The sequence below is a fragment of the Nematolebias whitei genome, chromosome 1 (assembly GCF_014905685.2).
Source record: "Nematolebias whitei isolate Nwh7 chromosome 1, NemWhi1, whole genome shotgun sequence".
Taxonomy (NCBI): Eukaryota; Metazoa; Chordata; class Actinopteri; order Cyprinodontiformes; family Rivulidae; genus Nematolebias; species Nematolebias whitei.
The window spans coordinates 11030235-11046639 of NC_056498.1; the positions used below are offsets into that span (position 1 = coordinate 11030235).

At 40.0% G+C, this 16405-nt stretch overlaps 1 protein-coding gene across 1 annotated transcript in view; it reads right to left on the minus strand.

Moving 5' to 3' along the window:
- The window catches only part of alpk1 (alpha-kinase 1), a 28991-nt gene that overhangs the window by 2986 nt on the left and 9600 nt on the right, over window positions 1–16405 (minus strand). Inside the window, exons 2-11 of the mRNA XM_037681814.1 lie at window positions 15800–15954; window positions 15518–15716; window positions 15336–15395; window positions 10335–10421; window positions 10188–10264; window positions 9403–9498; window positions 8458–8565; window positions 4157–5882; window positions 1363–1510; window positions 1105–1267 (exon numbers count right to left, since the gene is read on the minus strand). Coding sequence (XP_037537742.1) covers window positions 1105–1267; window positions 1363–1510; window positions 4157–5882; window positions 8458–8565; window positions 9403–9498; window positions 10188–10264; window positions 10335–10421; window positions 15336–15395; window positions 15518–15716; window positions 15800–15954 — 2819 coding nt within the window. The remainder of the gene's footprint in view (window positions 1–1104; window positions 1268–1362; window positions 1511–4156; window positions 5883–8457; window positions 8566–9402; window positions 9499–10187; window positions 10265–10334; window positions 10422–15335; window positions 15396–15517; window positions 15717–15799; window positions 15955–16405) is intronic.

Here is a 16405-nt window from a genome sequence, read left to right on the forward strand (position 1 = left end):
ACCCACACTGAACAAACGAAAACACCCCCCACCCACACTGAACAAACAACCCCACACATGTTTTCTGAATGAGGCCCAAAGTTATTTGTCAAGTGCCAAAAAATAAATACAGGAAGAAGAAAAAGATGCAGAAGTTGAAGGAAGTTTGGTGGCGAAAGACAGTGAGAGTGGGAGTGAGTAATGAGATTTGAGAGATTTGTGTTATTTCGCTTGTTTGGATTTTATAATTAGTGTGTAGTGTAGTGTGTTTATTGTTTAATTGAGTCAACTTTAGTGTGTTTGAGTCAAAACAATGAGGCGATCTTTGAACGTGATGCTTCAGTTTCTCTTTGAAGTGGGGGATGGAGATGCGAACCCAGAAATGGATGAAGCCATGGAGACAGAACCTCTACAGACAGAGGAGGCAGGGATGGAAAAGATAAACAGTCCGAGACAGAGTGAGGACTTTGACAAGGAAGTGATCCATTATTTGTTTTAGAAGAGAAAAGAGAAGAGCACATCAAACCAAGTACACAAGTGTGAATACACACTCCTGCCTGTATTTTTTTTTTCATTTACCCTTTATTTATACAGGTAGACTCATTGAGTCAAAAGAACTCATTTTCAAGAGAGACCTGTTTTTGGGATCAGGTGGTGGGGGTTAGGGGCCTTGCTCAGTGGCTCAGAGTGGGGCAAATGAGGGTGGAGTCAGGTGTGGGTGTTTCACCTTTTCCACCCACATTTTTTTGATGTTGTCTGTACCGGGAGTTAAACCGGTGACTTTCTGATCACAGGCCCATCTTCTCTAACCTCTGTTCCACCACTCTCCCTCTCCGTGTACTTGATCCCTGGCATGACATCATCAGCTTTTGGTAATCATTGGTCATGTGCTTGAGTGTTTGTTTGACTAGTTTGTTTGTTTAATGGTTTTTTTTAACACTTCTGTGTCCCAAATGCAAAAAACATATAGCCGTTGCATTCTACGACAGTGATTATCCCTTAAGAGCACTTGGAACTATAATGGTGGGCATTGGACTTTAAGCAACACCTGTTATCTCTACTTCTTCTGAAAGAAATTTAATTTCATTTGATATTTAGTGTGTTTTTCAGTCAACAAAGACCCACCAGAAGGGCTTCTGAGGGAATGAAGAAGATCTGAGCCATGACTTCTTTATCGTAGAGACTCTTGTTGAATTCTGTCACATAGTACTGGGCTGTCATCTGTCTCTCCACGTCTTTCAGGTGGAACTGGACTCCCATTGGCTTCAAGTAATTTTTCCCCACATAACTACAGATATCATTAGGAAAACAAAATGAGACATTGGAACATTATACGCAAAGCAACAGCTACTCCATTTAGGAGTTATTTCAAGACCATCTCACCTGCTTAATCTCTCCTCCTGGTGCAAAAACTGGACCCATATTGCTTCTCTCTGATTGCCCTTCATCCCTGTTGACGCCCCAATGTAAACACATGTCTCCTTTGCCGTCCAGAGACCTGTGGCCTTGGAGAACTTTAAATGAAGAGCATCTAGGGGCAACAATGAGCAGGAGTTAGCAAGCTTTTGAAATGTTTTTATGATTTTATGATGATCTATTTTTCAGTCAGGATTATTGATTAATGCTAAACCAGTTATTATGAAATTTTTGAATCGCTGTCCCTCAGTCTTTCTCATCCAAAATGGAAATAAAAAAAGCCACTTTTACTAGTTGTTATATTTCGTCCACCAGGCGCTTACTCTCAGTTTTTGTCTGAATTCTCAGAATTCTTAACTGACTTACTTTTAAATACTGATAAAGTCACAATAATGGGTGATTTGAATATTCATGCAGATGTTGAAAGTGATAGCTTAAGCATAGCTTTTAATAATTTATTAGAGTCAGTTGGTTTTACCCAAAATGTCCGCACATCTGCTCATTCACATCATCACACTCTTGACTTAGTTCTGACCTATGGCATAAAGATTAAGGACTTAGTAATAGTTCCTCAAAATCCTGTTGTGTCCAACCATTTTTAATAACCTTTGAGTTTACATTAAATGACTACACAGTCACTGAGAGTAAATTTCATCTCAGCAGGTGCTTATCAGAAAATGCAGTAACCAAATTTAAACAATCTCTTCCATCAATGTTTTCCTCTGTCTTGCAGCGTAATGCATCAGAGAACAGTGACTTAGATCATCTAGTTGACAATTTTACAACTACTTTGCAAACTTCACTTGATAAAATTGCTCCGCTGAAAAAGAAAGTAATCAATCAGAGGAAACTGGCTCCTTGGTTCAGTTCTGAGTTACATACTTTAAGAGTCAGAGTCTCAGAGTCAGAGTATTTAAAGCAGGCATCTATAAATCAGGAGAGAAAATGGCGCTCCACTAACATCGAAAATTTTTATTTAACTTGGAAAGATAGTCTGCTATCATATAAGAAAGCTCTCCGTAAAGCTAGAACTTTATATTACTCATCTTTAATAGAGGAGAATAAAAATAACCCTAGGTTTATGTTCAGTACTGTAGCTAGACTAATTAAAAGTCCCATTTCTGTTGAACCATGTATCCCTACAACTATAAGTAGTGAAGACTTCATGAGATTCTTTATAAATAAAATTATTTCAATTAGAGAGAAAATTCAAACCTTCCTTCCTTCTACTACCCCCTGTCCACTGTCAGATGATGTAGCTTTAGACATATTGCTGGAACCTGATTTGTGTTTGTACTGTTTTTGTCCTGTTGAGCTCTCTGAATTGTCAAAAATAATAGCTTCATCCAAACCATCCACATGCCTGCTAGATCCCATCCCAACCAGACTGTTTAAAGAGGTATTTCCCCTAATTACAGTCCACATTTTGGATCTACTTAATTTGTCTTTAATGAATGGTTACTTAACACAGCACTTTAAGGTTGCTGTAATTAAACCTTTACTTAAGAAGTCTGACCTTGATTCAGAAATTCAGGCCAACTATAGACCTATATCTAATCTAACTTTCATCTAAAAAAAATTCTAGAGAAAATAGTTGCAGGGCAATTGTGTGAGCATCTACAAAGAAATAATCTGTTTGAAGAGTTTCAGTAAGGGTTTAGAGCTTATCATAGCACAGAAACAGCACTAATAAAAGTCACTAATGATATTCTCATGGCCTCAGACAATGGACTTGTCTACTTCTAACCTACAAAGCTCTCATCAACCTAGCTATATCTTATATGACAGGTCTTATTGTTCCATATTTTCCTAACAGAGCAATTCGCTCTCAGACTGCAAGTTTACTCACGGTTCCAAGAGTTTCCAAAAACAGAAAGGAAGGCAGATCTTTTAGTTATCAGGCTCCTCTCTTGTGGAACCAACTTCCAATTTCTGTCTGTGAGGCTAACACATTATCCAGTTTTAAAACTAGGCTTAAGACTTTCCTTTTTGCTAAATCCTATAGTTAGGGTCAGCTTGGGTTTCCTGAGCTATCCCTTAGTTATGCTGCTATAGGCTTAGACTGCTGGAGGACAAACTGATCACATTTCTTCACTATGCTACTGTCTTTCTTACTCTGCCAACCTGGTTGTATTTGTAATAATTTTTTCTATCCTTAACATGTGTTTTTGTCTTTCAGGTACACCTGCATCTATATCTGGAACTGCCATTATGTATTCGTTTGTCTCTCCTTTCTGTCCTCTCAAACCCAGCCGGCCGAAGCAGATGGCCGCTTGTCCTGAGCCTGGTTCTGCTGGAGGTTTCCTCTTTTTAAAAGGGAGTTTTTCCTTTCCACTGTTGCCATTGTGCTTGCTCAGAATGGGAGACTACAACAAAGTGAAGATTCAATGTGTCTGCTGGCTGGCTTCCTTAAATAGAGAAATAGAGAACTTTACTATTTAGCTTTTCTATGTATATGAATGTTTCTGTAAAGTGCCCTGAGACAACTTTGTTGTGATTTGGCACTATATAAATACACTGAATTGAATTGAAATGAAATTGACTGCTGCCAAATTGGAAAGTAGTCAATAATGGGTTTACCCTTGTGAGTGTTTGTGCTGAAGGAATGCTAAGGTTTTAGTTATATCTGTCAACTAGGATGAATTTGCATACAAAAAACAGCAGGGCTCATTCTCTGGGGATCATCAGCTCTTACTACTATTGTAGCTTCATGGATTAACTATTGACAAAAATAAATTTTAGCCACTGAACAACAACTTACCATGGGCAGCTTTGTTGCAGTTGAGTTCAAACTGAATCTTGTCGCTGTAAAACCTCGTCAGTAGGCATTCTTGGCAAACACCGGCCATCAGAGCTTGATAATCTTGCTTGGACAACAAAAACTGTTTGACAGAACCAACAGCAGCTGCTGTGTTGTGGTTAAGGCAGATGTAGCACAGAGGATTCCTCCTCTCAGGTGCATTCTCTGTAGAAGTTGGTTCATTGAGCTGGGGGCCATTTTGATCCACCTCCAGTAACTCAAATGAATTGTCAGTGGAGCTCTCTGTGAGTTCACACTGGTCCAAGACAGACAGAGAACATTTGTTTTGGACTGCTGAAGACCTGGTGGTTGCAGGTTTTACAGGTTTTGGATCAAATTCTGTCTCCATGTTTGAGTAAATATTGCCGCTTTCCTGAGGTTGTGGCATGGATAAGGCACTGACTTTGCACAGATTTTTCTTTTTGTCAGTGGTGAAATCAGAATCAACTGTTTCCGTAATAAAGAAGTTCTCGTTTGAATTTGGTGATTTGCTGATTCTGCCCATTCCAGGTCTTGACAGATGACTTGGTTGTGGTTTTCCACATGTGGGAGAGTTCTCACCAGCTGAGATCTTTTCCCATGACGAATGAGAACCAAAACTGTCACCGAGGGAGCTGGATGATGTTTTGAGATTCAGTTTGGAAAGAGAATCCCAAATTCCTTCAGTTTCTTGTTTCTGTGCGACAACATCAGCCATCCAGTCCCCCTCAGTGTCCACTGTCTCGTTTACAGCTTGTTCCTCTTCAAACTTTTCTAATTCATTCAAATCTTTGGAAGAAAAATTGGAGGATACTGTAAACCTTGGACCAGCGAGGGAACTGACACCAGAATCTTGTCCATGCTGCCTTCCTTTCATGTTATCTGCTAATATGTTGTCATCACATTCGGTGGCAATACAGCTCTGATTACTCATGTTTTCTCCGTGTCCGTGGGGCCGAGGAAAACCTGAACTACTCATAGACAGTCTCTGCCACGAAGAGCCGAGCTGGTCTGAGCTTTCCATTGTGGGACACATGTCAAAGTCAGAAGGATGTCCACTGGATGGATTTGAGCCTTTCTGTTGAGGCTGATATACTTCAGCTCTACATTCTGTGTTGAGCGTCTCAATGGTTGTCCCCAAAGCTGTTAAACATAACTTCGCCCCATCTGTATCGTCTTTAGTCCCCCTACAACTTCTGGCAGTGGTCTTGCACAGGGACGCGTGGTATTTTTGAAATCTTTGCATTATCTTTGAGAATGCTGCCAGGGTGAAGTTTACAGAGGAGCCTTTGATATTTCTGTAGTTGTCTGGAATGAAAGATCCCTTCTCTGAATTGGGGAATGGAGCCACACCCAACAGAACCTTTACTTGTCCAACCAGACGCATGATCTCAGCACAGAGGTCTTCTTTGTCCTGAGTCATGGCACAGGAGTAATTGTAGAGGTTAGCTAAAGCTTTTTGACAAGCTTGAGCAGCCTTGGTCACAACCTCCTGAGGGGTGCCAAGCCATTTGTGTGTGACAGTGATAGAATAGGCCGCCTTGAGGAAAGTGTGAAGTTCCTGCTGGCTTGTGACCAGATCGCTGTCTGCTTTGGTGAGAAGGCCGATGGCAAAGGCCTCTCTAGCCTGTTGAAGAAAGGACACTCTTTGGGGAGGAGGGCATGCTAAAGAGAAACTGTATGAAAGCAGGCAGGTTCCCTGAGTTGTCTAAAGAAAAAACAAACAAGCATATGTCACGTAAATTGTTAACAATTTTGCTGTAGCAAGTCTAAATTATTACCAGAATAACATTTATTTTGATTTGTAGGAAGAGGAGTTTAAGGAGGAGGTGGAGGTTAAAGAATCTGGGCATCTTGTTTAGGAGTGATGGTAGGATGGAGCGAGAGGTGATCAACAGATTGAGGCCTCGTCCTCAGTAATGAATGTATTTCTTCGATCAGTCGTGGTGAAGAAAGAATTGAGTTGAAAGACAAAGCTCTCTATTTACTGGTCTGTCTTCGTTCCAGGCATCACTTGTGGTCATGAGGTTTGGATCATGACCGACAAAACAAGATCCCGAATATGTGTGAATGAAATGGGTGGCCGGGCTCAGCCTTAGAGATAGAGTGAGAAGCTCCGTCAACCATAGAGAGCTTGGAGTAGAGCTGCTGCTCCTTCACATTGAAAGGAGTAAGTTGAGGTGTTTCAGGCATGTTATTCTGTCATTCTGTGTTGTCTATTTCTCTTTCCTGTTCCTCTCAAACCCAGCCAGTGAAAGCAGATGTCCACTCATCCTGAGCCTGGTTCTGCTGAAGGTTTCTTCATGGTAAAGGGAGTTTTTCCTTTCCGCTGTTGCCTTTGTACTTGTTCAGAATGGGAGACTGTGATCAAGTGAAGATTCAGCACAATCTGTTGGCTTCCTTAGATAGAAAACTTTACTAATTGTTTTTTAGAATGTATAAGAATGTTTTTGTTCAGTACCCTTACAACTTCTGTTTTGACTTGGTTCTATATAAATACACTAAATTGAATTGAACTGATTAGGATGCCTCCTGGACGCTTCCCTTTAGAGGTCTTCCAGGTGTCTCCCACTGGTAGGAGGTTGCAGGGGAGACCTAGAACTCACTGGAGGGCTTGTGTATCTTCTCTGGCCTGGGAACACCTTGGCGTCCCCAAGGAGGAGCTGGAAAGTGTCACATAGGAGAGGGATGTCTGGGTTTCTCTCCTGTACCTGATGAATCCTCGACACGGCTATGGATAAGCGCTAGAAGATGGACATTTTTGCCTTTGGCTGTGTGCTTGTGTTCATTTGTTTGTTTGCAAAATATTTTATGAACCACTGATTAAATGTTAAAAATACAGCCAACATAGCTTAGAAATATTATGAGCTTATATGAGCTTAAGTTTATAGAAATAATATGAGCTTGTACTTTATAATTGTGCTATTTTTGGATGTAAGTGGGACCCTGTGTACACAATTTCGTTCCACCTCATGTACCACATGTGATGCGAATGACAATAAAGAAACTTGAACTTGAAAACACAAAAAATGACTATAATTCAGTGAACTTGACAGATATTTAGTTACAATATTATGTGGCAGTAGCTGACAGTTGTCCCCAACACATACTCTGAGAGCTTATGAATTGTTTAATACAGTATTGTGTGAGACTGCATATAAAACATTTTAAGATTTGATAAAAAATGGGTGCAAGTCTGTCTTTTTTTAACACATGACTTTAGTCTAAAACTCTGGTATTAAAGGCAGTGGGCGACATGCATTCCTTCATGCTAGGCCTTCATTTTACAAACAGCGAAAAATTACACTTTTCTGTGAATTCAGTTAAATCTGGTCGAAAGCTCCGCACTGCAGACCCTGAAGCAAAACTAGTCAATGGGACAGCTTCATCATCCGAAACAATTGAGACATTCAGATGAAGCCTGCAGAACCTCGCATGTGCTGCAGATAAACCACATCAGTGAGTCGCTTACAGAGGGAGACTTTGCAGCTGATTGGGTGATGCAGCAGCAGTGAGTGACCTCTTCACACACGCCACACTTTCCTCCTCTGTGATTTAAATAATTTAGAAGATGCAACCATCCAAAGTGCGTGTCTTCCTCACCAAATTTCATGACAGCAATTAGCCAGAAGACAAGTCACAAGACCTTTTCTGATCTCATAAAAAACAGATCACTGTACCAAACAGGTCAGTTATAACTTCAAAATGTATAATTTTTAACTAAATACTGTATTGATGTTTGTCTCTGTTATAAAACTACAAAATGTTTTTATAATTAAGGCATGATAATTCCTTTTAGCTGCTTGTTTCCTGTTGAAATACAAGTTTGATTAACCTAAATATTAATTACTGTACTTGTGTCCATAAAATGACTTTATTGATAAGTTAGTTAAGAAAAGTATTTTTGTTGGTTGTATATAAATCTAAACCAATAAATATAACTTGCTAAATAAAGATAAACAATGGCATTTAACACATTTTCACAAAATTATATTGATCACTTTCCACATCGAGCTATTGTATTGTTTCAGTGTAACATGGTTTAAGCGAAAAAGTTACTTAAACTAATTACTTACTGAATGAACAAATATATATATGTTTAACCAGCAAATGACTCTCAGCTACGACCACATCAAGTTTAAGCACAATATCTGTAAAACTGACAGTTATGTTTATTTTTGATTTTCTTTTTTAGGTCGTTTATTCAAGGTGTTTTGTTTTTGTGTGTTTAACAGTTTCATGTTGATTCCACAGTGAGTGATGCAAGAACTGGAACAACGTACCACGTTGGTCAGCACATACAGTGGAGTGTACTGACTGTACATCACAGACATTTTGGCTGCATGGGCGGCGGAAAGAATACGATCACTGCTGTTCCCAAGTAAAGACTGCTGAAAAACAAAACACACAAAGGTTATTCCTCAAACCCAGGACATATGTAAAAGAACAGAAGCTGTTTAAATCCAACAATACAAAGAGAAACAAGCAGTATGTTGATGTCCCCCATCGCTGAGGGATTTGAATAGTGAATATCAAAGTTCATGCTCAATAATCTAGGTAGAAAATTCAACAAAGTTCAGTCAGGTCATCTGGATGGTTTCTTTTTAGTTGAGATGTTTCGTCCTTCATCCAAAGGAGTTCATCAGTCCGAGGAGCCACAACAAACCGAGTCCCACAAGCAGCAAACCCACATAGTGGACCAACTAGTGGACCATAGTGGTTGGTCCACTATGTGGGTTTGCTGCTTATGGGACTTAGTTTGTTGTGGCTCCTCGGACTGACGAAGTCCTTTGGATGAAAAGTGAATGTTTGTGGTTTTTGAGATGAAGTGTTTTTCTGAACTGGAAAAGAACAGGTAACCCAAGTAAACCTTGAAGTGCATGTTTACCAAGTTTACCATTATACAAGGAGGGCACCCCACCCTGTCAACAGAAACAAGTGCCCTGCCTACCGTCACCCCCACAGCTCCAGCTCGAAAACTGACAGTTCAAACAGCGCACAACACAGACGTGTCTCCATCTCCAACCCCCCCCCCCCCCGATCAACAACTGCCAGCATTGACATAGCGCTAAGCTAGCTGCGTGCAATGCGTCTAAGAAGCTATGTCAATGGAGGTAGCGCGCCGTTTCCCTTACGCTGAGCTGTCAACCCCTGGGTTGAAGGGTATTTATTTCCAAATCCCCTTCTTTGCGCTGGGAAAGGGGGCAGAAATACTGTATGTAACTTACAAAATCAAAATCTGGATTGGTTCTAAAACGATAGAAGTCTTCATCATTCATAGACACTAATATGTTGGCCAGTAAACACAGTGAGGTTCCAATTCCCTGTAAAAAGACACAAACACAAAGAGAAACAAAGGTCAGTGTGTGTAAACAAGTGCCCAAATTTAAAGCAACAGTTTGGTCACTTTTGAAGTCATGTTCTGTCTGGTAGTTAATAATTAGTAACTTATCAGCCATGAAGTTTAGAGAAAAATAGCAGGTCTTCATCCAGACTAGGCTAATGGTTAGCTGTTTTACATAATTTTTCTAGTTTACAAAGCAAAATATCTTAAAATGTACAACAGTAATGTGAAAAAATGGTGCAATTACAAATATTAAACCTCTACACATTGTTAGTTTAGTTTGTTATCGTTGAACCAAACAAACATCCATGTTATACACACGTAGCACAAATACACATGTGGTAAGGTGGAGGTTGTTTGGTTGAGAAAACAGTAACAAACTACATAAATAGTTTATTGCAAAAGCTTAGAGGTTTACGATCAGCTAATGCAGCGGGTTTTTTTTTTAGTCTAAAAAAATGAACAAAAACAAGCCCCTGTGTGGCTAGCCTTTAGCCTAGCCTAAACAAAACTTTTCTCTGTAGTCCATACTCCATGACTGAGCTCACAACTGATAAGGTGCTAACTATTGATAACTTTTAGACAGAACATTACCTCAAAGATCTATCCCTTGAAATATACACAAGATGGCAGCTGTGATGACTATGTGTTCATTTTGCTCTGAAATACCTTTTTATCAGGTTGAGGAAGTGAGTAAAAGCCGACCAGAGAAGCCCAAATCAGCTCTGCTGCCTGAAGCCACAGGCCTGAAACAAAACAATTCTGTAAAAACAACAACAAAAGAAAAACATTTTTATGTAGTAAAAATTAACTTACCCAGCTTTTGCAATATCATTCCACGTACTTGAACACTAACAGCCTGCACAAGAGCCCTGTCGCTGTCAGACTGGTAGCTCCAACAACCTAGATGTCAAAGTGACGGAGTTTTTGTACAACTTGAAGTTACAATTTAAAGCAATACTTCAGATGTTTTTAAGTAAGTTTCTGTGGAAAGGTTATGAACAGTTATGAATATTGTACTTGTTGTAGACAGCTCTTTGATCAACCTCAGTTTTGAGAACCAGATTACTGTGACTGACTGGGTTAACAAGCTAACAGCTTTTCTGTGTGGGGCTAAAGCCCTAATGGTGATAAATAGCTAATGGAAGTTGCGAGGGAGTTTCTAAAATGTTTTTAAAAAGTTGCGATGGTTCTTAATTTCTTTGCATGAGTCGTGGGTCCTTGTTCTTACATTGCAAGTATTTTTTGTTACAATTTTTTAAGTATTTGCACACACATTTCCTCTAAGTTAGTCAGAATTGTTGCTGGAACCCTTTTCAAACCCTCCACAATGAGGCCTCATCCATACTTAACACATTTTTTTATGTCATTTCTAAAAAAATTCTTGGAAACAGCACGTTTTCTAAAAATATCCTCATCTACATGGAAACACCAAAGCTGACCCCACTACAATGATGTAGTAACCATGGCAGGCCTGTATGTGGTGCTGCAATGCTGCCAAAATAATACACCAAAAACAGGAAACGAGGCGTGAGCATATGCTTGAAGCCAGTGTTGCCAACTTGGCGACTTTGTTTTTCTTCCACAGTGTCCTTTTTAAGGTCACTTTGCCAGTCCCAAACACAGATAAAGGACGGCTGAATGTAAAGCTGCAATTTCACCCCACATAACAATTTTTTTTTTTTGTTTTGTTTGTTTATCTGTTAGGGACCAGGTACAGTGAAGATGTAGTAAAAATGCACTGTACCAGATTATCGCTTTCTAACTAATTTCCATCTGCAGTCCCTAAAATCAAACTGACTGTTAAATTTCACGTTATAACATTAAACAATAAGTGACAAAATTGATTTATGTGATGTGGGTGCTGGCAAAGTATTATTGTCATGAAACTAATTCATAAAGTTAATTTGAAACTTTTTCTCACCTTTTGTCCCTCCAACATTTATATATATATATCTTTCCGACAACTTAGGCCACATTTACATTTAAATGAACAAATATGGAGATTAGGCAATGACATAATCTAGCAACTTCTCTTAGGACAGCCATTAGCTACTTTCCTTACTGAGGAGTTGGCAACAGTGTTTGCAGCTTATAAATTGGGTAGGGGCTGGGGCGGGTGGCCTCAGCTGGTGACTAGCAACACCATGCTGCTAGCAGAGCCACACTGCTAACAGGACCATGCCACAAACAATACCATGCTGCTAACAGAACCACATTGCTAACTGGACCACATTGCTAACAGGATCATGCTGCCAACAGAACCACACTACTAACAGTACCATGCTGCTAACAGGATCACACTGCTAATGGTACCGTGCTGCTAACAGAACCTTACCTGCTAAAAGAACCACTCTGCTAACAGGACCATGCTGCTAATGGGCCCACACATCTAATGGTACCATACTGCTAACAGAACCTTACTGCTAAAAGAACCATTCTGCTAACAGGACCATGCTACTAACAGAACCACACTGCTAAAATAACCACTCTGCTAACAGGACCATGCTGCTAATGGGCCCACACAGCTAATGGTACCATACTGCTAACAGAACCTTACTGCTCAAAGAACCACTCTGCTAACCGAACCACACTGAGCGGACGCATGCGGCCAATGACCCAAACAGGTGAGATCACAAAGCAGACATGTGTCAGAGCTGTCCGCGTGTCTCAGTAATGCAGAAGAATGCAACAGAAATGGGGTTTAAATGTTTTTTACGGCCATGAAAGTACAAACACCTCTCAGCTCCGAATCTTCTGCCGCATTTATTCAGCTGCGCGTCCCCGACTGTTAATAACTAATTAAAAATGTCGGGTAGGTTTCCGAGTTCAGACCTGTAATTATTGTTAATTTGTCGGGTTGGGTGTTGTTCGGAAATTATGACTGCGAGCTGGGACCGGGTCGGGTCGGATTTTTTGGGACCGAATGCAACTCTACGATGGGCAGTAGGTTAGATTAGAGGTGGGGCTATGACATCATCGTTTTGAAGAATTTTCTTGAGTTTTGTCTGTCCATAAGAAAATGCGAGGGTAGCCTGGCAAGATCTTTCACTGTAGAACCAAAAAATATACTTTTGGAATCCTAAAATGCAGTTTCTGTGTGGCCACAAGGCTGAAATGATTATATATTTTTTGCACATTCACAAATACTTTGCCTGTTTGAATGGCTGTAAGTCAAAAGATTTGAGGAAAGTAGAACAAGTTTGTGACAAATTGCCAACTTATAAAACTAAATTGTGACTGACTGGAGACAATAACCAAAACTGGATGTTACAGGGGCCCATGTTCTCCAGCCAATTTAGGCTTCTTTTTCAACAGCTTCATCCTCCTGGCTCTGAAGTACGTAAAATTGACGTCTGATGACAAACATGACTGTTGGACAGAGGAGAGACCTGTATTTTGGTCGTCCAGATTTCTCAGTTGTCACACAACATTATTACACCCCTGTGGCACAAAATTCCTGCAATTGACAAGTAGTAGTCACAAGTAATAAGAACAAAACCTCAATTTTGTTGCGAGAATGCTTTGTGAATGTTGCAGGAAAGTCATGCAGCAGTGGTGCAATAGTTACACCTAGATGAATTTTGACTCAAATTTTGCTGGGAGTTAGTGCAATATTTGTGTGGCGTACACAAACAACTCAGCAAACCCACCCACACAGATCAGTATTTGCAGTTTGACTCCCATCACCCTTTGGAGCACAAGTTAGGAGACATCAGGACTCTGTACCACAGAGCAGACAGCGTCCCCACTAACTCAGGAGCCAGGCAGAAGGAGAAATCCTACACAAAACAGGCTCTAGAGCAATGTGGATATCCTAACTGGGCCTTCCTGAAAGCAGAGAAGAAACCCAAACAGGACTCCAGTCAGCCATCAGGTGAAAAGGAGGAACCCAGACCCAGACCAGTGGTCATTCCATATGTTGAGGGAGTATCAGAGAAACTGAGACGTTTATTCTCTAAACATAACATCCCAGTGGCTTTTAAACGGCAAAGACTGGTTCATCCCAAAGATCCAGTCCCCCGGCACAAACAGAGTAACGTTGTGTATGTTGTTCAGTGTCAGGAGGGTGATCAGTCTTACATCGGGGAAACTAAACAGCCACTGGCCAAAAGGATGGACCAGCACAGAAGAGCAACATCATCAGGCATGGATTCTGCGGTCTACACTCATCTCCAGGCCAGCGGTCACTCTTTCAGGGATGAAGATGTTCACATCCTGGACAGAGAGGAACGATGGTTTGAGAGAGGAGTAAAGGAGGCCATCTTTGTGAAAAGAAACCGTCCATCATTAAACAGGGGTGGAGGCCTCCGGGTTCAACTGTCCCCTCTTACAATGCTGTGATTGCTAGTATCACTCAGCCCTCTGTGAATAGTAAACAGCCATCAGTGTGCTAATGATCCATTGTTAGGCTGATGGTCCTTCTTGAGCATGTGATCAGCTGGTTTTGGTTGTCAGCAGCAAACTGGTTGATCCACTCTGAGAAGGTGCTATTTAAGAGACTGAGCTGAAAACAGCACCTCAGACTGAGGAAGTCTCGGACGAGAGACGAAACGTTTCTACATTTTTTGTTGTTTTGCTTTGTTTTGTTTTTTGAATGTCCAGAGGACCAGATTTAACTTTTTTAGATATTTCTACCTGGATTATTGAGCATGCATCAGGACATGCACAAACAAATTAGTTAAATGTGTTTCCAAGTGAAAGTTTGTACATTTTCATGTAATTTGTAATCATGGAAACATCACATTAATTATGTAATAATAAAAATAGCTAAATCTATTGCAGTACTTTAAGTAAGGGAGTTATTAAATGATAAAGCTCTGTACATGTTGTATAACACAATAATTGTTCCACATTTAATCTATTGTATTGATGTTTGGGGGAAAGCAGCAAAACAATTACAAATCCTATTTTTGTTTTACAGAAAAGAGCTGTAAGAATTATTACTAGAAAGCATTTCAGTCACACATCAAGTACTTTATTTTATCAGTTGAAGTTATTGAAGTTCCATGATTTGGTAGATTATAATATTTTATCAGTTATGTATAGGGCTCATAATAACACATTACCTTTAAATATCCAAATACATTTTGTTAAAAGAGAGAGCTGTTATCATCATAAGGGGATAAAGATTTAGATAAAGGGGAAGTTGGTTTGTTAAAAAAATATGAAATAGCGTAATGTGTATTTGTATGAATTGCTGCTCGAGAAGAAGTTATTTATTTTGTTTTTGTTATTTGAAGATTATTATTGTTTGAATTAATTTTTTTGGTTAAAAAGGGGCAGATATAAGATTTTGTCTTCTTTCTGCTGCCTTTCATTTTATTTGTGATTGTATTTCTTATTGTATATAGAATTGTTTTTTTTTTTTGTTTTAAAAATGAATAAACTTTATATTTAAAAAAAAAGAAATAAATAGTATCTCCAACATGTTGCTGAAGGTCACAGCCAGGTGAGGTCCTGGCTTAAAACTAAAATAACCTTGCCGGTTTAAAAAAAAAGTCTTAGTGGTTCATGCAATTACTATTAACATTTTTACACCGTCATATGACACAGTTATTTACATAGAATTTTGGGATTAATAGACACAAATACCAGCAGCAGCAGCTAGCTGTAGCTCTTCCAGTGCAAGATGAGACCATTTCAGCAGGAACAATTTCATTTAATTTCTCTACCAATATATCTCCAAACTGAGGCCAATCAAGAGGTAGAATGCTGTTTTTTTCATTACCTGGCCACAGAACCCTACCTGAAAAGATCTAAAATTAAGTTTAAATGCCAGTTAAAGGGTCTTTAAGTGAGAAACAAAGAATCTACCTGTTGTTCCGCAATTATTAATCAAACTGCTCAGGATGTATTCTGCCTTCTGAAGTTTTCCTGTGAGAAAGATGATGAATAGATGAAAATAAAGATATGAGTTTGCAGTAAAATGGTTCATGCGGTGTGAATGGTGACCTCAGAGAATGTGATTATCAGTTAGGCCTCACAATCAACCCCACCTGAGTTAAGATAGACCCGGGCTTGCCGGATGACCAACTGAGGGGCTATGGGGGTGTCTGGGTGCCGTCGGTGGAGCAGCTTGGTGATCTTTAGCAGCCGGCTGGATTCGTCGGTCCAGTAGATAAAGCGATCCACTAAGAAGACCACTGCCAGTGCGGACTGTGATTCCTGAGCCACGATGGATGCCTCCAGAAGAACCTTTCAGCACAGTTATGAGGACTAATGTAAAAAACGTAGCTCACGCATCAAACATTCGCGTCAGGGTGCTGTAAGCACATTACCAGGATTTGGTGAAGGTGCTTGCTGATGAGGTCACTGAGGTTGGTCTTGTCACTTTGACTGACTGACTTCTTATACTGCCACTTCTCTGGCACAAAGGGCCACTTCATCTCCACAGCTTCCTGCAGCAGAGAAGCAAGCTCTGCACACAGCGAGTCTGTGGGGAAGAAAAGTGGGATTTTCTAAATACAATTCCTAATGATGGGTGAACAGAGACACCTGGTCTATAATACATGCGGTCTAACGTGTTAATTAAATGCCAAGAAGGAATGACATTGGTAAACCTGAAATTCACCCTAAAGACAGACCGTGCTAAGCTCAGAGAAACTTATGCCCCTTTTCCATTAGTACCGGTACGGGCCGGTACAGCCCGGCTCTACTCTACTCGGTACGGTACAGGTTGTGTTTCCATTATGCTTTCAGTACCGGTTCCAGTGGGCGGGGTTCAAACTGACGCCACGGCTGGTGGCGCTGAGATGCAGAAACTGTTTTCAGTACAGGTTGAGAATTTATGTTATTTTGAAGTTGTGTGTATGTATGTATGCATGTATGTGTGTATGCATGTATACATGTGTATAAATATATATATATATATATATATATATATA